General features: G+C 43.2%; 1 protein-coding gene across 7 annotated transcripts in view; it reads left to right on the top strand.

The window, feature by feature from the left end:
• The window catches only part of gtf2h2 (general transcription factor IIH, polypeptide 2), a 122,708-nt gene that overhangs the window by 25,220 nt on the left and 72,598 nt on the right, over positions 1–24,890 (top strand). For 6 of the 7 annotated variants that reach the window (XM_061277660.1, XM_061277654.1, XM_061277657.1 and 3 more), the window contains 3 exons: positions 6,288–6,324; positions 14,609–14,695; positions 14,777–14,827. In XM_061277660.1, the coding sequence (XP_061133644.1) occupies positions 6,288–6,324; positions 14,609–14,695; positions 14,777–14,827 (175 nt within the window). The remainder of the gene's footprint in view (positions 1–6,287; positions 6,325–14,608; positions 14,696–14,776; positions 14,828–24,890) is intronic. The other variant, XM_061277659.1, reaches the window with a different exon arrangement.

Below are 24,890 nucleotides of genomic sequence, written 5' to 3'. Positions count from 1 at the left end.
ACAAATCTCCCTCGAAATAAAACTTGAAATCACCTTTCTTCTTGTTTGTTGTCGATCGCGCATCGCATTCAGCTATCCTGCCCAACACACTTAGTCAGTAAAATTCATAATTGACGACACATCGTTTGATGCGATGGTGCAATCCTTGATGGTGTGTTATTGTCAAATATTGTTTGTTTTTTAATCTCCATCGCGGACCGGACGTCATACGGAGGCAGTATGACTGCGCATGCGCACTATGGATCCGATGCGCAGAACGGATGCGCAAGACACGTCAGCTATATAAAGAGCAAGAGTTGTTTTCTTCCTATTAGTTTCAACTCACAGTTTAATTAGCAGTTTCAATCAGCAAATAACAAAATGCGTATTACAGGTAATATTTTATTTCACAACACTTTGCCTTGTTCCTTTCGTCTCTGCTGTTCACTTCAAACACGCGCCATACGACCGCAATGCTCTCGTATCAGACGCTTGCTCGATCACCTGCTCGTTTGCTGTCACAATGTACCCTACACAAATCCGAAACATTTGTTGCGGCTCCGAGTCACAACGAGGGGCAAGTTTTGGTTTCCAAGGGTGTTTTTATTCCTCTTCAACGTCTCTCCGATACAGAGTCGCCTTTTTCACGTCCGCACGCCTTTTTCACATGTGCGCACTGATCGCGGTGGCGCCTTTACGGGCAGTCGGAGAAATCAACGCCAACAAAAAAAATTACATCCAGCCTAGTTAAGACCATACCAAAGACTATAAAAATGGGACCAATTGCCTCCCTGCGTGTGTGACGATCATTGGGACTTACAAAAAAAAATAATAATAATAATAATTGAGTGCGTATTATACATGGGTACAGGCTTTTTTCCACCATCAACATGCCATTTTTAGGGTGCGTATTATACATGGGGGCGCATTATACACGGAAAAAAACGGTAGTTCTTTGTTTACCAAAAAGTATTTCATTGATTTTCATATTATGTAACATTTGTGCCCTCTCTGCATCCATTTCAACCTTGTGATCTTGAAAGGGGCATCCTTCCATCTGTGGTCCCTTATCAAGGTTTCTCATTTTCCCCTGGCAGGTTTTTTTTGAGTTTTTCCTTTCCCTTTTGGGAGTTTAAGATTAGGGGATGCTTGTAGAATAATTGTCAATTTTTGCCCATGTGAAGCCCTTTGAAACTGCTTGATTTAGGGCTATACAAATAAACTTGACTTGACTATTACTCTTGTTTTGCTTAGGTTTAAGAATAATTTATTGCTGTCCAACCATACCTTTAATTTGCTTAATTCATTATTTATTAGTCTTGTTAAGGTGTGTAAATCACTACCAGAACAAAAAACATTTGTGTCATCTGCAAACAAAACCGTCTTCAAAATATGTGATACCTTACATATATCATTTATATATAAAATGTTTAGGGCCCAATACTGACCCCTGAGGGACGCCACAAGTAAGTGTCTCCCAAGTTCACAAACTGCTTCCTTTTAGCTCTTGATCCACTCTAATGGTTTCCCCCTGATGCCATACCGATGTAATTTATTGAATAATATTTCATGATTTATTGTGTCAAATGCCTTTCTTAGATCTATGAACATCCCAACTGTATATTGTTTTAGGTCTATTGCGTTAGTAATTTCCTCCACTGAGTCAATTAGTGCCAGTGATGTTGCTCTGTTGGATCTAAATCCATATTGACTTTCAGTGAGTAATTTATATTTATCTACCGTTTTTTTCCATGTATAATGCGCCCCCATGTATAATACGCACCCTAAAAATGGCATGTTGATGCTGGAAAAAAGCCTGTACCCATGTATAATACGCACCCAAATTTTGACTCCTACTTAAGTCCGTAAACGTAAAATTATTTCAGAAAAAAGATCATCTTTGGGAACAACCGGATGTTATTCACTGCGCATGGGCTAGCAAAATTGATAGCGAAGAAATGTTTCGGATTTGTGTAGGGTACATTGTGACAGCAAACAAGCAGATGATCGAGCAAGCGTCTGATACGAGAGCATTGTGTTCGTATGGAGTGTGTTTGACGTGAACAGCAGAGAAGAAAGCGCATCTGTAATGGCGGCCTCTGTATCATATCCGGATTTAAAAAAAAAATAAAAAAATAAAAAAATATATATTTTTTTTTTGTACCCATGTATAATGCGCACCCCAGATTTTAGGACAATAAATTAGTTAAATTTTGCGCATTATACATGGAAAAAAACGGTATGAATTTGTCCAGTCGGTTATTGAAAAGTTTTTCCAGTATTTTAGGAAATTGTGATAGTAATGATACAGGTCTGTAGTTTGTGAAGTGGTGTTTGTTCCCAGTTTTATACAAAGGTATGATTTTTGTTGTTTTCATTTTATCTGGAAATATACCGGTCTGAAATGATAGGTTACAGATGTATGTTAATGGTTTAGAAATCCCCTCAATCACTCGTTTTACAGCAGTCATATCAATGTCATCAAAGTCTTTGGATGTCTTGTTTGTGCATTGGGAAACTATCTTTATAATTTCTTTTTCATCTGCTGCTTTGAGGAACATTGAGCTCAGATTCCTGTCTATTAAACTATTACACTGCTCCTCAGATGTTACGGAATCTGGGATTTGTTTGGCCAGATCAGGTCCCACACTTACAAAGAATTTATTAAAGTTATTAGCCACTTCTTGCATATCATGCTTCTCAGTGTTATTGATAATAAAATATTTACCGTTTTTTTCCGTGTATAGTGCGCAAAATTTAACTAATTTATTGTCCTAAAATCTGGGGTGCGCATTATACATGGTTACAAAAAAAAAAAAAATATTTTTTTTTTAATTTTTTTTTTTTTTTTTTTAAGTCCCAATGATCGTCACACACGCAGGGAGGCAATGGGTCCCATTTTTATAGTCTTTGGTATGGTCTTAACTAGGCTGGATGTAATTTTTTTTGTTGGCGTTGATTTCTCCGACTGCCCATAAACGCACCAACGCACATTAAACCATTTTTAAATACGTTTATTGTTTCTTCTCTTTTAATTCTTCTGTATTCCTGTTTTTTTGTCCGGTTTAGTAATTTTATAGTTGTCATCAAAAACCATAAAAACTGGCAAATGGTCACTGATGTCGCTGACTAATAACTCGCTTATTGTGCTGTTTATAATGTCATTTGTGAATATATTATCAATAAGAGTGGCACACTGAGAAGTTATTCTGGTTGGTCTAGTGATTTTTGGATACAAGTTCATGCTATATATTGTGATTTGGATTTTATAAACTTGTTATTTATGTAATAGTTATTTGAATAACTCAGAATGTTACGTCAGGCCCGTTCTCAGCTCCTCGTTTGTGTTTGTCACGTTAGCATACCGTATCGTTTAGCCTGTTGTTGCTCGTTAATGTCTGTTCTTGGTGTTGGATTTTGTCGAATAAATTGCCCCCCAAAATGCGATTTATACTCCGAAGCAATTTATATATGTTTTTTTTCACATTTTCGGGCATTTTATGGCTGGTGCGATTTACACTCCGGAGCGATTTATACTCCGAAAATTACGGTACTGTATTTTCCAGATTATAAATAGCAGTGTTTTTCATAGATTGGCTGGGGGTCTGATTTATACTCAGGAGCGACTTATATGTGAAATTCTGAACACATTATTATATAATTTTACATTATTTTCACACTAAACTGCAAAAGGTCGCTCTAAGCCTGTAGAATAATTGGAATTGCAACTGACGTTGAATCTGACGTAAGCCACGTAGAAGAGGAAGCGCTGTATTTTCTACCTCCGGAGTTAGTGGAGTTGTTTAAAAATGACACAGAGGATGAAGATTTTATTGGATTTAGTGCCATGGAGTGACACGGATGGTTTGGTAAACTTGTTAACATTAGGGGTGTAAATCGCAAGTTTTGTCACGATACGATATAATATCGATACAAAGAACTACGATACGATATTTGCCGATATCTTAAAGCCTGCTGCGATTCATTCACGATATATCGCGATATAGTGCTCTACGATCGATATTTTTTTTTAAATAAAAAATATAGAACAATATCCTGATTTATAACAATTCATACGCAAAATCAACAAGGTACTGCAAACTCTTTATTTAGGAAATTACAAGAGTATTGCAGTATACAAAGTGCTTATTTTAACACTGAACTTTGATGTCGTGTTTTTTCTTTAAATATGCGGCGAGATTTGTGCTCCCTGAATATTTGATCACTGCATGGCAGGATTTACAAACTGCACGTGTCTTCTCCGTTGAGCCATATTTTCTTTGGAATCCAAAGTGCTTCCAAACGAATGACTTGAAGCCTAAAGGGGAGCAAATTTCTTCGTCTTTTTGGACACTAGCCATAGCACCAGCCCAGGAGCCGCGTACTAGTTGTCGACTCCCCTTTCACGTGCGTGCTCTGCTCACAACACAACACGCGCAGTGCGCTCCCGGAAAGAGGAAGCAAGCAACAATGAACTGGATTTCAAAATAAAGTCGCGTCTAATGTCCGAGGTCAAACACGGCGATATAAATCGATGTTTAAGTTTAGCATCGATGCCAATAAATCGTAGAGCATTGTATCGATTAATCGATGTGTATCGATGTATCGTTACACCCCTAGTTAACATGTTATTCATGCTATAATTATCTGAATAACACTTAATGTTACGTCAGGCACGTTCTCAGTTCGTTGTTTATGTGTCATGTAACGTTAGCATACGCCACAATTATTCAGCCTGTTGTTGCCTCTATTCTATTTTTTATTTAAATTGATTTTCAAGATGACATGTCTGTTCTTGGGGTTGGATTTTATCAAATAAATTTCCCCCAACAATGCGATTTATACGTCAGTATGACTTATATACAGTAATCCCTCGCTACATCGCGGTTCGATTATCGCTGCTTCAGTACATCGCAGATTTTTTCCCCCAAAAAATTCACAAATTCAAAATAAACCTTCTAAATTGAGGAATTATGGCACGAAAGTTGCCAACACGCCAGCAGAAGGCAGGGAGTGTCCACAATTGCAGTACATACACTTGTACCTTTTTATAAAAAAAGTTGTTATAATAATAAGTTCTAAAAACATAGTAACAGCATTGTACCTTGTTATTAAAAAAACTCATAATAAGAGTTCTAAAAGCATATTTACTAGGGGTGTAAATCGCGGGTTTTGTCACGATACGATATCATATCGATACAAAGAACTACGATACGATATTTGCCGATATCTTAAAGCCTGCTGCGATTCATTCACGATATATCACGATATAGTGTTCTACGATCGATATATTTTTTTTTTAATAAAAAATATAGAACAATATCCTGATTTATAACAATTCAAAATAAACCTTCTAAATTGAGGAATTATGGCACGAAAGTTGCCAACACGCCAGCAGAAGGCAGGGAGTGTCCACAATTGCAGTACATACACTTGTACCTTTTTATAAAAAAAGTTGTTGTAATAAGTTCTAAAAACATAGTAACAGCATTGTACCTTGTTATAAAAAAAATTCATAATAAGAGTTCTAAAAGCATATTTACTAGGGGTGTAAATCTCGGGTTTTGTCACGATACGATATCATATTGATACAAAGAACTACGATACGATATTTGCCGATATCTTAAAGCCTGCTGCGATTCATTCACGATATATCACGATATAGTGCTCTACGATTGATTTTTTTTTTTTTAATAAAAAATATAGAACAATATCCTGATTTATAACAATTCATACGCAAAATCAACAAGGTACTGCAAACTCTTTATTTAGGAAATTACAAGAGTATTGTAGTATACAAATTGCTTACTTTAACACTGAACTTTGATGTTGTGTTTTTTCTTTAAATGTGCGGCGAGATTTGTGCTCCCTGAGCAAATTTCCTCGTCTCTTTGGACACTAGCCATAGCACCAGCCCAGGAGCCGCGTACTAGTTGTCGCCTCCCCTTTCACGTGCGTGCTCTGCTCACAACACAACAACGCCGGGCGCACTGCTCCCGGAGAGAGGAAGCGGCGATATAAATTGATGTTTACCTTTAGCATCGATGCCAATAAATCGTAGAACATTATATCGATTAATCGATGTGTATCGATGTATCGTTACACCCCTACTTCACACTAATTACGCCAGAAACAAATTCTTCCTGTCGGAATCCCCTGAAAAGCTGAATGGAATGACTGTGAAGACTGGCAGTCTTTGCTTCCCTTTTCAAGCTACTGCCCCTGCAACGCGATCCTGAATAAGTGTAAGAAAATCAAAGGATGGATGATTCACATATTTAAATTGTGTGTAATTTTTTTCTTCACAGGATAATAAAAAGCTGTGGCCAAATAAGACTCGGAATGGTGAGTGCAACTTTTTCATGTGCCCTATTTTTATAGTTCATGAGAATCTTTAAGAATAATATTCTTCATTTATACTTTTAGATCATATCATGTCAGATTGTGGAATTTCTTTACAGTTGTTCACAAATTTGAATCAAAACTAGTTGTTACGTTCGCATATGTTCTTAAACAAAACTGATATTTTCACATAATTGGTGTTACCCTCTTATCAAGTCTGAAAAGTGAAAAATCTAAAAGAAAATAGAAAATGAGTCATTTCTACTTGCGCTTAAAGTGGAGCTGCAGAGACTTTTTGTAGATCGTGGTCTGTTACATTCCCGAATGTCTCCAAATTTTTGATGAACCATTCAACAATTTTGTTCAATATTTGTAGAGAGTGCAACTACCGTATTTTCCGTACTATAAATCGCTCTGGAGTACAAGTCGCACCAGCCATAAAATGTATAATAAAGAAGAAAAATATATACAGTAATCCCTCATTTATCGCGAATAATTGGTTCCAAGACCACCCGCGATATGTGAAAATCCGCGAAGTCGTTTTTTTTTAAATACACATTGTTGTGAGACATATGTACGTATATGTACCTAAAGTATACATACTATAATGTTTTTAGAACTCTTTTATTATTATAACAACTTTTTATAACAAGTTATATGTGTACATACTGTAAATATTAGGGGTGTACCGATTCATCGATACACATCGATTAATCGATATAATGCTCTACGATTTATTGGCATAGATGCTAAACGTAAACATCGGTTTATATCGCCCTGTTTGACCTCGGACATTAGACGCGACTTTATTTTGAAATCCAGTTCATTGTTGCTTGCTTCCTCTTTCCGGGAGCAGTGCGCGCCGGCGTTGTGTTGTGAGCAGAGCAGGCACGTGAAAGGGGAGTCGACAACTAGTACGCGGCTCCTGGGCTGGTGCTATGGCTAGTGTCCAAAAAGACGAGGAAATTCCCTCCCCTTTAGGCTTCAAGTCATTTTTTGGAAGCACTTTGGATTCCAAAGAAAAGATGGCTCAACGGACAAGACACGTGCAGTTTGTAAATCCTGCCATGCGGTGATCAAATATTCATGGAGCACGAATCTCGCCGCACATTTAAAGAAAAAACACGACATCAAAGTTCAGTGTTAAAATACCGTTTTTTTCCGTGTATAGTGCGCAAAATTTAACTAATTTATTGTCCTAAAATCTGGGGTGCGCATTATACATGGGTACAAAAAAAAAAAAAAATTAATTTTTTTTTTTAATTTTTTTTTTTTTTTTTTTTAAGTCCCAATGATCGTCACACACGCAGGGAGGCAATGGGTCCCATTTTTATAGTCTTTAGTATGGTCTTAACTAGGCTGGATGTCATTTTTTTTGTTGGCGTTGATTTCTCCGACTGCCCGTAAACGCACCACCGCGCTTCGTGCGCGCACGGGACAGCAAACGAGCAGGTGATCGAGCAAGTGTCTGATACGAGAGCATTGCGGTCGCATGGAGCGTGTTTGAAGTGAACAGCAGAGAAGAAAGGCAAAGTGTTGTGAAATAAAATGCACAGAACGGATGCGCAAGACACGTCAGCTATATAAAGAGCGAGAGTTGTTTTCTTCCTATTAGTTTCAATTCACAGTTTAATTAGCAGTTTCAATCAGCAAATAACAAAATGCGTATTACAGGTAATATTTTATTTCACAACACTTTGCCTTGTTCCTTTGGTCTCTGCTGTTCATCCTAAAACACAAAGGCGCTCTTTAAGCAATGCGACAGTGAGCGCCCGGCGCGCTGCGGTTGCGCGACCGCACCAAATTAAGCTCCCTGCGCAGTGCGCACTGAGGTCCACTTAAATTTTAGAAAGTACATCAGGACTTTAAAAATATCTTCTAAATTTCAGCGACGGCTCTGTCACACTAATGCGACCTGCGCGGTGCAGTTGGGCGGTCGGCGGCGCGCTACGGTTGAGCGTTCTCTCTCGCGCTCTCTCTCTCGCTCTCGCACACGCGCACACACGCAAACCGGATATCATACGGAGGCCGCCATTTCAGATGCGCAGAACGGATGAGCAAGACACGTCAGCTATATAAAGAGCGAGAGTTCAGTTCTCTACCTAAATCCGTATTACAGGTAATATTTTATTTCACAACACTTTGCCTTGTTCCTTTCTTCTCTGCTGTTCACTTCAAACACGCTCCATGCGCACGGAGCGCGGTGGTGCGTTTACGGGCAGTCGGAGAAATCAACGCCAACAAAAAAAATTACATCCAGCCTAGTTAAGACCATACCAAAGACTATAAAAATGGGACCCATTGCCTTCCTGCGTGTGTGACGATCATTGGGACTTAAAAAAAAAAAAAAAGAAATTAATTTTTTTTTTTTAAAAATTCATAAAAATTGGGTGCGTATTATACATGGGTACAAGCTTTTTTCCAGCATCAGCATGCCATTTTTAGGGGTGCGTACTATACATGGGGGCGCACTATACACGGAAAAAAACGGTAAGCACTTTGTATACTACAATACTCTTGTAATTTCCTAAATAAAGAGTTTGCAGTACCTTGTTGATTTTGCGTATGAATTGTTATAAATCAGGATATAGTTCTATATTTCTTATTAAAAATAAAAAAAATCGATCATAGAGCACTATATCGTGATATATCGTGAATGAATCGCAGCAGGCTTTAAGATATCGGCAAATATCGTATCGTAGTTCTTTGTATCGATATGATATCGTATCGTGACAAAACCCGCGATTTACACCCCTAGTAAATATGCTTTTAGAACTCTTATTATGATTTTTTTTTATAACAAGGTACAATGCTGTTACTATGTTTTTAGAACTTATTATTATAACAACTTTTTTTATAAAAAGGTACAAGTGTATGTACTGCAATTGTGGACACTCCCTGCCTTCTGCTGGCGTGTTGGCAACTTTCGTGCCATAATTCCTCAATTTAGAAGGTTTATTTTGAATTTGTGAATTTTTGGGGGGAAAAAATCTGCGATGTACTGAAGCGGCGATCATCGAACCGCGATGTAGCGAGGGATTACTGTATATAAGTCATACTGACGTATAAGTCGCATTGTTGGGGGAAATTTATTTGATAAAATCCAACCCCAAGAACAGACATGTCATCTTGAAAGTCAATTTAAAATAAAAATAGAATAGAGGCAACAACAGGCTGAATAATTGTGGAGTATGCTAACGTTACATGACACATAAACAACGAACTGAGAACGTGCCTGACGTAACATTAAGTGTTATTCAGATAACTATAGCATGAATAACATGTTAACAAGTTTACCAAACCATCCGTGTCACTCCATGGCACTCAGTCCAATAAAATCTTCATCCTCTGTGTCATTTTTAAACAACTCCACTAACTCCGGAGGTAGAAAATACCGCGCTTCCTCTTCTACGTGGCTTACGTCAGATTCAACGTCAGTTGCAATTCCAATTATTCTACAGGCTTAGAGCGACCTTTTGCAGTTTAGTGTGAAAATAATGTGAAATTATATAATAATGTGTCCAGAATTTCACATATAAGTCGCTCTTGAGTATAAATCAGACCCCCAGCCAATCTATGAAAAAAACTGCTATTTATAATCTGGAAAATACAGTACCGTAATTTTCGGAGTATAAATCGCTCCGGAGTGTAAATCGCACCAGCCATAAAATGCCCAAAACTGTGAAAAAAAACATATATAAATTGCTTCGGAGTATAAGTCGCATTTTGGGGGGCAATTTATTCGACAAAATCCAACACCAAGAACAGACATGAACGAGCAACAACAGGCTAAACGATACGGTATGATAACGTGACAAACACAAACGAGGAGCTGAGAACGAAAAGTGCGGACATGTGAAAAAGGCGTGCGGACATGTGAAAAAGGCGGCTCTGTATGGGAGAGAAGTTGAAGAGGAATAAAAACACCCTTGGAAACCAAAACTTGCCCCTCGTCGTGACTCGGAGCCGCAACAAATGTTTCGGATTTGTGTAGGGTACATTGTGACGGCAAACGAGCAGGTGATCGAATAAGCGTCTGGTACGAGAGCATTGCGTTCGTATGGAGCGTGTTTGAAGTGAACAGCAGAGACGAAAGGAACAAGGCAAAGTGTTGTGAAATAAAATATTACCTGTAATACGCATTTTGTTATTTGCTGATTGTATTAAACTAGACGGACCCGGCCCGTTGGGTGATTTGATCCGGCCCGTCATAAATTTCTGAGTATGTCAAAAAAAGAAGCGAGTCACTAGCTCATTTCTATCAAAAGTTATGATTCTTTAAAATAAATACAACTCAAATGCTCCCTCCGGCCGCTAGAGGGCAGTAAATGTGTAAAAGAGCTCACGTCCACCATGCATAAGTGCGTTCAAGATGAAACTGTCACTGTGGGAGACGCAGCTATCCAGCGGTGGCACCACGCACTTCTCATGTCTCACAGCTGTGCGTCCGAAGGCACCGGATCGTCCCGATTTGGATAAATATAAAGACAACATAACAGATTTGCTGCGAGAGTTTGAGCGGAGGTTTCAGGTTTTCAGTGAACTTGAGAACAAGTTCGGCTTTTTTCGCTCGCCATTTACAGTGAAGCCTTCTGGTGTGCCAGCTGACATTCAGCTCGAGCTTATTGACTTGCAGTGCGATTCCGCTATGAAGGATACATTTGGGTCCGTGGGATTGGATACGTTTTATCAGTATCTTGTGCCAGGTTACCCCAAATTAACAGCCATGGCTGCAAAGGTTCTCTCCATGTTTGAGACTACTTATCTTTGTGAACAGGTGTTCTCCGTGATGAACAATGATAAAACAAAGCAGCGCTCAAAGTTAACAAATGAACACTTGAATGACATTGTTAAATGTGCTGCTACTCAGGATTTGACACCTGATATCGACGCACTTGTAAAAGCAAAAAATGCCAAGTTTCAGGAGCCAGCAGCAGCAAGTAGACTGCAGGAGTGCAGTGAGAGAGAGAAAAAAGTGTGATGACACGACATTTGTTTGCACGCATGAATACAGATCATTAAAAATAAGATTAATCTGGTTTCATATTAAAGACAATTAATATTGTGCAGTATATTCTCAGCTTCAGTAGGCCCAGCCTAGTAGTTTGAGCTGATGTAGTCTAATCTTATTGCCCATGCACTGCTAAAACCTTTATTTTGTAATTTTATTTATTATTATTTCAAAGCAGTATGACAATTAAGGCAAAACATTTTTTTTCATAGCTCCCACTTGAGTTTGTTTAGTGTGGTGAGTTGGTTCAGGTGTAAAACTGCATTCACTCAACTGTTAAAATAAACCAGTTGTTAACACATTCAATGCCAAACATGAAAATCATTTTTTTTCTCCATTGTTTGTGAATAAATGTGTTATGCTTAGAAAAGATCCCTTGTCATCCGTGATTATAATATGTAGGGTAGGCTACAAATGTAGGCTGAATGATAAAGTATAGTATTGAAAAACAAAGCTAAATAGTTGGAGTTGACATTCTTTTACTGATCCGGCCCACCTGAGAAAAGAAACTCTGGATCCGGCCCCAGAGCCAAACTAAGTTTGACATGCCTGTATTAAACTATCACATTCATTGTCAGTCAAGAAGAGAAGAGGACTATTCGCATTGGATCCATAGTGCGCATGTGCAGTGATACTGCCTCCGTATGACGTCCAGTCCCCGATGGAGATAAATAAACAAACAAATCTGACAATAACAGGTTTCTGTTCCTGTCTTTGGTAATGTCACCCTGTCTTTTTGTTCCACATCTTTGTCGGTCAGTCCTGTTGTTGGTTTTGTTAGAGAGTTATGTTAGTTTACCAAGTCTGTGTTTGGAGTTCCTCCAATGAACCCTGGTCCAAGCTGCCCTTGGTCGCCCTGCTCCTTTCCACATTCCATCCGTGACAAGAATTTCTTCAAAAATTGTTGTACCATGATTTTCTTAAAAAAAAAAATTGTACCCATATATAATGCGCACCCCAGACTTTAGGACAATAAATTAGTTAAATTTTGTGCATTATACATGGAAAAAAACGGTAATCACTTTATTTGATTTTTTTCTCTCTATTTTTCATGTTTTGAATATGTTCAAGATAAAGATATCAAAGCATGTGAAGTGATCAACTATACTAAAAATAACATGTGAAGTGGTCAACTATACTTGTACCATGTACCAGTATGTGGTAATGATCAAGTAAAAATTTGTGAAAAAAAAAATATATATCTTCACCCTCCTGACGCATGACTGCACTGCAACCTACAGCGACAACCGTATCGTGAAGTTTGCTGACGACACGACTCTGGTGGGTCTCATCACCAAGGGAGACGAGACTCAATACAGGCTGGAGGTTGACCTTCTGACCACGTGGTGCAGGGACAACAACCTCCTGCTGAACGTCGACAAGACCAAGGAGATTGTTGTGGACTTCCGGAAGGGTCACACCCAACACCTGCCGCTGACCATCGACGGTGCTGTCTGTGGTGGAGCGAGTGAGCAGCGCCAAGTTCCTGGGGGTGCACATCAGTGAGGATCTCTCCTGGTCCACCAACACCGCATCACTGGCAAAGAAAGCCCAGCGCCGCCTGTACTTCCTGCGGAAACTCAGGCGAGCGAGCGCTCCTCCGGCCGTCATGACTGCATTTTACCGCGGCACCATTGAGAGCGTCCTCTCCAGCTGTATTGCTGTTTGGGGTGGCGGCTGCACTGACTACAACTTGAAGGCCCTGCAGCGCATAGTGAACACTGCTGGTAAGATTGCTGGTGCTTCGCTCCCCTCCGTGAAGGACATTTACACCTCCCATCTCACCCGCAAGGCGACCACGATTGTGAGTGATGCGAGTCACCCCTCTCACTCTTTGTTCGAGCTTCTGCCCTCTGGGAGGAGGTACAGAAGCCTGCGCTCCCGCACCTCCAGACTCTCAAACAGCTTCATACTCCAGGCTGTTAGGATCCTGAACTCGCTCCCCCGTTCTGCGTAGCGTCCTGTACTTTTACTGTCTGAACTGTCTGAATGCACACTGGCTCTTATTATTTGTTATTTGTTATTACTCTTATTTATTGTTTGTGCCTTTTTGTTTATGATGTTTTTTACTTTTGCGCTATGCTTGCTGGCTCCGTTATTTATTGTGTTATCTGTTTATTTATTATTTATTCATCACTCTTACTATTGATTGTTTGAATTTTTGCCTTCTTGTTTTTATATTGTGTCGCGTACATGTATGTCTATCGTGTTATGTGTCTCGTCACCGTGGGATAGAGAAAAACGTAATTTCGGTCTCTTTGTGTGTTGTGACATGTGGAGAGATTGACAATAAAGCTGACTTTGACTTTGACTTTGACTTTGAAAAAGACACGTCAGCTATATAAAAAAAAAAATATATATATATATATATATATATATATATATATATATATATATATATATATATATATATATATATATATATATATATATATAAGTCGCTCCTGAGTATAAGTCGCCCCCCCCCCCCCCCACCCAAACTATGAAAAAAACCGCGACTTATAGTCCGAAAATTACGGTAATCAAGTTTTTGCAATAAACCCATAACGTAATGATGAATTTACCAGGTGGAATGTGTGCACCAAGTCTCATACATTTTCAAGAATATGAAGACCATCAAAGTCCATTCATTTTCTCGGTCGCGGGCGTGTCTCAGGGTGGTAGGCGGCATACACCCAGAACTGGTCGCCATAAACAACCAACCATACACAGTCACACTGACGCACAAGTTGGAGAAGTCGGTTGGCCTACGTGCACTATGCGTGTCTTTGGAATTTGGGAGGAAACCCACAGGGAGAGCATGCAAACTCCACACAGGAAGGCTGGAGGTGGAATCAAACCCGGCACCTCAGAACTGTGAGCCGAACAATAGTTTTTAATGGTGTATCACATGACTGGGAAGATAGCCACAAGGTGGCGCAAATCCTCCAGCAAAGACTACAAAGCTGTTGTCTCGCATCCAGTATGCTGGACCGCTAAAGGGTTTGTGGGTGACTTGCACCACCTTGTGGCTACATGCCCGGTCATGTGATGCACTTTTAAAAACATTCCTAGAGATTTGAATAATGTCAAACGTTTTATGATACAATCATATCTGCTTGCTCAATGAGCCAGACAATCGCACAAAACAGGCATTTTAAGGGGTATTATATACTTTTTCAAGTGTTTTCCAGGTTGTTATTATGAAGCAAGTAATTCCTCACTGTGTCATCAGTGGTGATTGTTTTGTGTTGTCTTGTTTAAACTTAAAATCATAATGTGTGTCTTGTCTCGTAGATGCGACATCTTTTTGTAGTAATTGACTGCTCTAGAAGTATGGAGGATCAAGACTTAAAACCAAACCGCCTCACTGCAACTCTAAAGGTTAGTGGTTATGAGTTCTTCGCACATTTCTGCAGTGACTCAAATGACTCGGTTAAATGAATGTCATTCCTCTTGCTTCAGCTGATGGAAGCTTTTATTGAAGAATATTTTGACCAGAATCCCATAAGCCAGGTGAGTGATAATAATAACAGCTCTATTATAGTCAATTCCATAAGTCAGTCACTGCACAACTTTGGCAACTGTTGCTTGCAAGATGGTACTGTGAGGAGATGCAGCTTTTTTTTTTTTTTTAATGTGCACAAATGCTTATGGTAATTTGTTCTGTATGTGTTTTGCATATGGCTGTTGGGCAAATGTTTTTCTCACTTTTCCCCTTGTACTTTTGGTTTTTGCGCCATCGTGTTAAAAGGATTTGTTGCACAGATGCTCCGTTTGGGATAAATAGCACTTAGGATGCCAGACATACATCCTCTCCATGACAATGTAATGGTTTATCATTTAGAAATGATAGTCAGTGAGGCACTGCTCTTCAAGCCAGGATGCAGTTGGACATCCCAGGTGGATGCAGCAGCCATTCATATCGCTGCAGGGCAGATGCAACGGCCAATCATATTGCAGTGGGCCTTGTCCTGCAACTAAAGTTGCCTTCCTCCTATGCTCATATGTACAGTAGTGTTTGGAATAATAGTAGTGATATGTGACTAAAAAGATTATTCCAGGGTTTGACTTTATTTTTATGCTTACATGGAAAACAAGGTACCAGTAGATTCTCCCAAATCCAATATTCATATGCACAGTCATTCGTTTGTTTGTTCGTCTGTTTTTTCGTTCATTCATTCATAAATTCATAATAGGTACTGGTATTGACGCCAAAAACGGATAATTATTATGTTCAAATTGCTGTTTTTGTTTTAGCAATCCTGTGAATCACCGAAGTAGTACTTAGGTGTGTCACCTCAGTTTTTAATCACTTCTTCTCGGGCTGCACAATATTGGAAAAATATGCGATAAGGGATTTTGTGATATCAATATTATTGCCCATAAAGAAATTAAACTTTTACCATCTGTTGAAATATATTGTCTTTAGTGCTGTCAGACAATTACAGATATATAATTTGTTACAGGATTTTAATAAATTAACCAAATTATTCGCATTTCAATCTCATGTCTGATAAAGGTCCTCAAATAAAGATTTTGAATTCTAGGACATTACAAAATTGTAGCGCTTGACTAATATACAAAGAAGAGAAGATTTGAATGTCACATTTTACTGGTGAAGTGTGCTTGATGAATTACCGTTTTTTTCCGTGTATAGTGCGCCCCCATGTATAATACGCACCCTAAAAATGGCATGCTGATGCTGGAAAAAAGCCTGTACCCATGTATAATACGCACCCAATTTTTATGAATTTTTTTTTATGAAATCTTTCTTTTTTTTTTTAAAGTTCCAATGATCGTCACACACGCAGGGATGCAATGGGTCCCATTTTTATAGTCTTTGGTATGGTCTTAACTAGGCTGGATGTAATTTTTTTTGTTGGCGTTGATTTCACCGACTGCCCGTAAACGCACCACCGCGCTCCGTGCGCGCACGGGAAAGAGGCATGCGGACGTGAAAAAGGCGGCTCTGTATGGGAGAGACGTTGAAGAGGAATGAAAACACCCTTGGAAACCAAAACTTGCCCCTCGTCGTGACTCGGAGCCGCAACAAATGTTTCGGATTTGTGTAGGGTACATTGTGACAGACAGCAAACGAGCAGGTGATCGAGCAAGCCTTGTCTGATACGAGAGCATTGCGCTCGTATGGAGCGTGTTTGAAGTGAACAGCAGAGACGAAAGGAATAAGGCAAAGTGTTGTGAAATAAAATATGACCGACCTGTAATACGCATTTTGTTATTTGCTGATTGTATTAAACTATCACATTCATTGTCAGTCAAGAAGAGAAGAGGACTATATTGCTGAAGCCTTCGCTGTATCAAATTGATTTTTTTTCTTCCTCCAGAGTCTTATGTTTGACTCATTGACGTCAAATTGGCGCGCAGCTGCCCTATTGCCTAATTCTTCTGCCACTTCAATGACTTTCTTTCGAAATGCTACAGTATAACTTGCTCTCTTATCCATTCTGATGAAACTGCTAATTAGTAAATAGCTGACGTGTCTTGCGCATCCGTTCTGCGCAGCTGACCCATAGTGCGCATGCGCAGTCATACTGCTTTCGCGCATGCACAGTCATACTGCTTCCGCATGACGTCCGGTCCGCGATGGAGATTAAAAAACAAACAATATTTGACAATAACACACCATCAAGGATTGCACCATCGCATCAAACGATGTGTCGTCAATTATGGATTTTTTTGACAAAGTGTGTTTGGACAGGATGGCTGAATGCGATGCGCAATTGACAACAAACAAGAAGAAAGGTGATTACAAGTTTTATTTCGGGGGAGATTTGTCATGTCTCGTCCCCAGTTTTACTATGTGTCTAGGTTGCCATAGTTTCTGTTCGCGTCGCCCCTCTCTTCCTCTGTCACCTCAATCGATGTAACGTGTTTTGTATTTAAGTCCTGTCTGCCCCTCGCTCACCCTCGGATCATTGCATGTGTTACTGTCATGATGTCTGTTTGCTTTCTGTTCCTGTCTTTGGTAATGTCACCCTGTCTTTTTGTTCCACGACTGTCGGTCAGTCCTGTTGTTGGTTTTGCTTTCTAAAAAAAAAAATAATAATAAATTAAAAAAAGAAAAATGTTGTACCCATGTATAATGCGCACCCCAGATTTTAGGACAATAAATTTGTTAAATTTTGCGCACTATACACGGAAAAAACGGTAAATTCAAAAGAAAAAAGGTCAAGCACATCAGCTAACTAATTAGGCCAGGTGCATTTTTCAAAAACACTGAAATAAAAGCTGACTCGATACCGCAATTCAAAATTCTGTGAAGGAATGGGCAGTACAGCCAAATGCATAGCGACACAGACTTTATTGCAGGGAAGGAAGGGAGCAGTGGCGTGCTGGAGCGGCGATCGGACGGGAGGGTTGTCGTCACGGGAGAGTGGCTGGAGGACAGACAGCGCATTCAGCTGCGCTCCTCCGCGGGATGGGCTGGCTGTGGGCTGGAACACAAGTAAGATGATCGACCATGTAAGCAGATTGAACAAGGAACGTGCCAAATAGGCAAGGATAGTCAGATGTACGATGACCGGTGAGCGAACTAGTGGCATCACGAGACAGACTGACAGGGAGTGACCGGTTGACAGGGTTTAAATAGAGGGGCTCACAGGTAACAGGTGTGGGTGATTCAACTGATTGGGGACGTGGCCAAGTGACAGAACCCCCATCCCAGGGACGGCTCCTGACGTCCTCAGGAAATGCCCCTAACACAGAATCTCAATACTCTCAATACTGTCAAAGCGTCCGACCCCGCCGAAGTGCCTGATTCCTCGATGTCGGAAGCTGGTGCAGAAGGTGCAGGAGTGGATGATGCCGGCGGAGGGTGCCGTACACGACCGGCCATAGTGGACCTCCCGGACCCTCTTGGACGTCCTTACTGCAGAGCAGGCTGGTCCGCGATGAGAGTCGGATTGAGGATCCACCGGTTCTGCACCCAGGAGTGGCGCGCGTCATCATAATTCTACCAGTCCACGAGGTACTGGATGCCGCGTCCGCGCCGTCGTGACTGGAACAGGGAACAGACCGTGTATGCCGGCTCTCCGTCGACGAGCCGGAGCGGCGGTGGAGCGGGCGCCGGGGCCAACACGCTCTCATAGACACGTGACACGTGGAAGGTGGAATGAACCTTTATGGAGCCTGGAAGGTGCAGACGGACGGCAAACGGGCTAATTACCGTACTGGGAACGGTCCTACGAAGCCGGGCGCCAGTTTGTGGGATTCTGATCGTAGCTGCAGATCCCGCGTCGAGAGCAACACTCGCTGCCCCCCTTTGTACACCAGGGCCGGTGTTCGGCGCTTGTTCACCTGGTGAGCGTAGCTGGAATCTGTGCGTAGGAGAGAGACCCGGGCTCTCGCCCAGGCCCGATGACAGCACCAGACACAGGCCAGGGCCAACGGGCACGTCACACTTAGCTCCTGGTGGGCGAACAAGGGCGGTTGGTACCCGGAGACGCAGTGGAAGGGCGAAAGACCTATGGCCGAGCTGGAGAGTGCGCTGTTTGCATACTCCACCCAGGGAAGCTGTTTGGCCCACCCGCGCTGATCTCCGGAAGCAATGCACCAGAGGGACTTGCGCAGCTCCTGATTCAGGCGCTCTGCTTGCCCGTTAAACTGCGGGTGAAAGCCAAAGGAAAGGCTGGCCGAGGAGTCGACAGAACTCCGCCCAGAAGGCGGAGGCGAATTGCGGACTGCGGTTCGACACAACGTCCTGTGGGAGACCGTGGTGTCGAAACACCTCCCGCAGCAAAAGTGACGCAGTTTACTTCGCGAAGGGGAGCTTAGGTAAGGGAATACAATGTGCCATCTTGCTAAAACGGTCTACGACTGTGAGGACTACTGTGTTCCTTTCTGAGGGCAGGAGACCCGTGACAAAGTCGACAGACAAACGGGACCAGCGACGTCAGGGAACTGGCAAGGGTTGAAGCAGCCCAGTCAGCGGATGGTTGGATGATTTAGAGCGGTTGCAGACGGGGCAGGCCTAGACATAATCGCGGGTGTCCTTCTTCCAGGTGGGCCACCAAAAACGTTGAGCCACCACGTACTTCGTGCGGGGAGCCCAGGATGACAGGCGAGATGGGAGTCGTGCGCCCACTGGAGGACGGATGCCCAAAGGTTTTCAAGGACAAACAGGAGACCCTCGGGGTAGTTGCTGGCGCCGGGTTGGTCACGTGAGGCTCTCTTCAGCTGGCGCTCAATGTCCCATGAGAGGGTAGCGACCTGAACTGAGCTCGGCAAGATCTTGGGAGCCGGCTCCCGCTCCTCCTCCCCTCCAAGAAATACGCGCAACAGAGCGTCCGCTTTCTCGTTGCAGGAAGCCGGTCTGTAAGAGAGCAAGAAATTAAACCGATCGAAAAAGACCACCGAGCTTGCCTTGCGTTCAGTCTTTTAGCTGTTTTCAGATACTCCAAGTTTTGGTGGTCCGTCCAGAGGATGAACGGGGTGGTGGTGCCTTCCGGCCAATGTCTCCGTTCCTCCAGGGCCAGCTTAACTGTGAGGAGTTCTCGATTGCCGATGTCGTAATTTTGTTCAGCAGACAACAGGTGGCGAGAGAAGCAGGCGCACGGGTGGAGTCGATTGTCCTGGCTGCTTGCTGCCTGGCTGTACAAGTGTCCACTTGTACGGCGGGGCTGGTAAGGGCGGTGAGAGGAGCAGCCCCCGTACTGTAACCGCGAATGAAGCAGCGATAAAAGTTTGCAAAGCCCATAAATTGTTGCAGCCGCTTGCACGTCTCTGGGACAGGCCATGACGTGACCGCCCTCACCTATCCGGGATCCATTTCAATGGACCCCTCCCGTACCACGTACCCAAGGAACTTGACCGACGTGGTGTGGAACTCGTATTTCTCTGCCTTCACAAACAGTAGAAGACTTCACTGTGATTACCAGAAAGGAGTAACCGTTCAGTGATGGAGGTCACTTCGCCAATCAGCCGACCATCAAGGGGACGGGCCGGAATGGAGGTACCATTTTTCTCCGTGTATAGTGCGCAAAATTTCGCGAATTTATTGTCCTAAAATCTGGGGTGCGCATTACATGGGTACAAAACTTTTTTTCTTTTTTTTTTTCTTTTTTTTAAAGAAAGTCATAGTACAACAAAACCAACAACAGGACTGATCGACAAAGTCGTGGAACAAAAAGACAGGGTGAGATTATCAAAGACAGGAACAGAAACCACATCATGACAGTAACACATGCAATGATCCGACGGTGAGCGAGGGGCAGACGGGACTTAAATACAAAACACGTTACATCGATTGAGGTGACACAGGAAGAGAGGGAAGACGCAAACAGAAACTATGGCAACCTAGACACATAGCAAAACTGGGAACGAGACATGACAAATCTCCCCCGAAATAAAACTTGAAATCACCTTTCTTCTTGTTTGTTGTCAACCGCGCATCGCATTCAGCCATCCTGCCCAACACATTTACTCAGTAAAATTCATAATTGACGACACATCGTTTGATGCGATGGTGCAATCCTTTATGGTGTGTTATTGTCAAATATTGTTTGTTTTTAAATCTCCATCGCGGACCGGACGTCATACGGAGGCAGTATGACTGCGCATGCGCACTATGGATCCGATGCGCAGAACAGATGCGCAAGACACGTCAGCTATATAAAGAGCGAGAGTTGTTTTCTTCCTATTAGTTTCAATTCACAGTTTAATTAGCAGTTTCAATCAGCAAATAACAAAATGCGTATTACAGGTAATATTTTATTTCACAACACTTTGCCTTGTTCCTTTCGTCTCTGCTGTTCACTTCAAACACGCTCCATACGACCGCAATGCTCTCGTATCAGACGCTTGCTCAATCACCTGCTCGTTTGCTTTCACAATGTACCCTACACAAATCCGAAACATTTGTTGCGGCTCCGAGTCACGATGAGGGGCAAGTTTTGGTTTCCAAGGGTGTTTTTATTCTTCTTCAACGTCTCTCCCATACAGAGCCGCCTTTTTCACGTCCGCACGCCTTTTTCACATGCGCGCACGGAGCGCGGTGGTGCGTTTACGGGCAGTCGGAGAAATCAACGCCAACAAAAAAAATTACATCTAGCCTAGTTAAGACCATACCAAAGACTATAAAAATGGGACCCATTGCCTCCCTGCGTGTGTGACGATCATTGGGACTTAAAAAAAATAAAAAAATAATTTTTTTTTAAAAATTAATAAAAATTGGGTGCGTATTATACATGGGTACGGGCTTTTTTCCAGCATCAGCATGCCATTTTTAGGGTGCGTATTATACATGGGGGCGCATTATACACGGAAAAAAACGGTACTTGGAAGCAGGAACTTGATACGCCACTGACAGGCCAGACCGATATCCATGAGGTTGCCCTCCGCCCCGGAGTCCACAATGGCTGCCACGTTCCGGTCGCCCGCCGCAAGATGGGAACAAGCCTCCACTTGTTGAATGCACTGGGAATGTGGGAGCTGGTGCTGGTCGACCTCACGCAAATTCACCCGACGCCCTGGGGGCTCTGGCCCTTTAACAAACACTTTTCTGCCCAATGTCCTTCCCCTCTGCAATACAAAGTCAAAGTCTGCTTTATTGTCAATCTCTTCACATGCCAAGACACACAAAGAAATCGAAATTATGTTTCCACTATCCCACGGTGACAAGACATAGTACACGACATACATACAAGCAAACACACAACACAAAATGAAACCAAGAAGGCACAAACAATGAATAATAAGAGTGATGAATAAATAATAAATAAACAAATAACACAATAAATAAGAGGAGCAAGTGTGCATACAGCAGACAGTCAGAATATAGCGCAAAAGTACAGGACGCTACGCAGAAGGGGGGGAAGAGTTCAGGATCCTAACAGCCTGGAGTATGAAGCTGTTGATGAGTCTGGTGGTGCGGGAGCGCAGGCGTAAATGTCTTTCAATGAGGGGAGTGAAGCACCAATAATCTTACCAGGCGTGTTCACTATGCGCTGGAGGGCCTTCATGTTGTAGTCAGTGCAGCTACCACCCCAAACAGCAATACAACTGGAGAGGACGCTCTCAATGGTGCCACGGTAAAATGTAGTCATGACGGCCGGAGGAGCACACGCTCGCCTGAGTTTCCACAGGAAGTACAGGCGGCGCTGGGCCTTCTTCGCCAGTGATGCGGTGTTGGTGGACCAGGAGAGATCCTCACTGATGTGCACCCCCAGGAACCTGGTGCTGCTCACTCTCTCCACCACAGCACCGTCGATGGTCAGCGGCAGGTGTTGGGTGTGACCCTTCCGGAAGTCAACAACAATCTCCTTGGTCTTGTTGACGTTCAGCAGGAGGTTGTTGTCCTTGCACCACGTGGTCAGAAGGTCAACCTCCAACCTGTATTGAGTCTCGTCGCCCTTGGTGATGAGAACCGCCAGAGTCGTGTCGTCAAAAAACTTCACCATGCGGTTGGTGCTGTAGGTCGCAGCGCAGTCATGCGTCAGCAGGGTGAAGAGCAGCGGACTGAGCACGCAGCCTTGGGGGGCCACCGTGCTCAGCGTGATGCTGGCGGAGATCTTGTCGCCAACACGTAGCCCCTAAGGTCTCTGACTGAGGAAGTTTAGTAGCCAGTTGGAGAGGTAGGTACTGAGGCCCAGCTTGGCGAGTTTGCAGATGAGTCGTTGTGGCACAATGGTGTTAAAGGCAGAACTGAAGTCCACAAACAGCAATCTCACATACGAGTCCCTACTCCCCAGGTGGGTGAGGGCCGAGTGGAGGGCAGAGCAGATGGCATCCTCAGAGGACCGTTTGGCTTGGTACGCAAACTGGAACGGGTCTATGGTGGGGGGGAGAACGGATCGGATGTGCTCCATGACAAGCCGCTCAAAGCACTTCATGATGATGGGCGTAAGTACCACGGGGCGGTAGTCATTGAAGCAGGACGGAGCAGGTTTCTTCGGCACAGGTACGAGGGTGGCAGCCTTGAAACACGACGGGACAATGGCCTGCTGCAGGGAAATGTTAAAGATGTCCGTGAAGACACCCGTCAGCTCCCCAGCGCAGTCCTTCAGCGCTCGACCAGGGATGTTGTCAGAGCCTGCCGCCTTACGGATGTTGATAGCGGAAAGCGCCCTCCTCACGCTGTCGGCAGAGAGGCACAGGGGCTGCTCGTGTGAAGGGGGAGTGGCCTTCAGCGGGCAAGTGCTGTTCTGAGCGTCGAAGCGAGCAAAGAAGCGGTTAAGATCATTTAGCAGACGGACGTCGCCTTCACAGCTCTGCGGCGCGGGCTTGTAATCCGTGATGGTCTGAATGCCCTGCCAAAGGCTCCGTGCGTCCCTGCTGTCCTTGAAGTGGGCGGTAATTTTGCAAGAAAACGCCCTCTTCACTTCTTTGATGCCCCGGGACAGGGCGGCCCTCGCAGTCCTCAAGCCAGCCTCATCCCCCGCTCTAAAGGCTTTGTCCCTGGCCCTCAGCAGCCCGAGGACAGCCCCTGTCAGCCATGGCTTCCGGTTAGCCGAGTGATGATGGATTTCGAGTCACATCATCAATGCACTTCGTGATGTAAGAGGAAACAGAGTCAGTATACTCCTCAATGTCTGTCCGATCGTCGCAAGTGGCAGCCCGTCTAAACATGTCCCATTCAGTAGTGCCAAAGCAGTCACGAAGCGCATCAGAGGCACCCTCAGGCCACACCCGTACCCGCTTGCGAACCAGCCTGGATGCTCTCACCATTTGTCTGTATGCGGGCAAAAGCATAACAGTGATATGGTCAGAAAGTCCAAGATGGGGGTGGCTTTGAAAGCTCCTTTATTCAAGATTCAAGAGTTTTTTATTCGCCGTGTTTGAGCGTGCCAAACAAGGAATTTGACTTCGGTAAAAACACACCCTCTGTTCAACATTTAGGTGACTAACAACATTCAGGACATGTGAATAATGGCAAAAACAGTGTAGACAAATTCAAAAATGTGTGAAGAGCAGGATGTTATTGCACAGTAATGTCTCTGAGACTCTATGAGTGGTGTCAGTTCATCAGAGCAACAGCCTGGGGGAAGAAGCTGTCTCTGTGTCTGCTGGTTTTGGCGTACCGAGCTCTATAACGCCGTCCGGAGGGGAGTAGTTCAAACGGACTGCAACCTGGGTGAGAAGGGTCTGTAGAGATGTTCCTTGGACGATTCCTGGTCCTGGACAGGTACAAGTCTTGGATAGATGGGAGGTTGATTCCAATGATCTTTTCTGCAGTTCTGATTTTCTGTTGTAGTCTGTGCTTGTCTTGTTTGGAGGCCGATCCAAACCAGACAGTGATGGAGGTGCAGAGGACAGACTGGATGATGGCAGTGTAGAAGGTCTTCAGAAGCTCTCGCGGCAGGTTGAACTTCTTGAGCTGTCTCAGGAAGTACAGCCTCTGCTGGGCCTTCTTCCGGACAGAGTCTATGTGGCCGGTCCATTTCAGGTCCCGAGAGATTGTGGTTCCCAGGAACTTGAAGGTGTCTGTGGAGAGAATAGTATTACTGCGGATAGGGAGGGGTAAAAGTGGTGAAGGGTCTCGCCTGATATCCACTGTCATCTCCACGGTCTTAAGCGGGTTCAGCTCCAGATGGTTTTGACTGCACTAGTGGCCCAGCCG

Source organism: Syngnathus typhle, linkage group LG5, assembly GCF_033458585.1.
Source record: "Syngnathus typhle isolate RoL2023-S1 ecotype Sweden linkage group LG5, RoL_Styp_1.0, whole genome shotgun sequence".
Taxonomy (NCBI): domain Eukaryota; kingdom Metazoa; phylum Chordata; class Actinopteri; order Syngnathiformes; family Syngnathidae; genus Syngnathus; species Syngnathus typhle.
The sequence above is the reverse complement of the archived record's forward strand: the minus strand, read 5'-3'. Positions and strand labels throughout refer to the sequence as shown.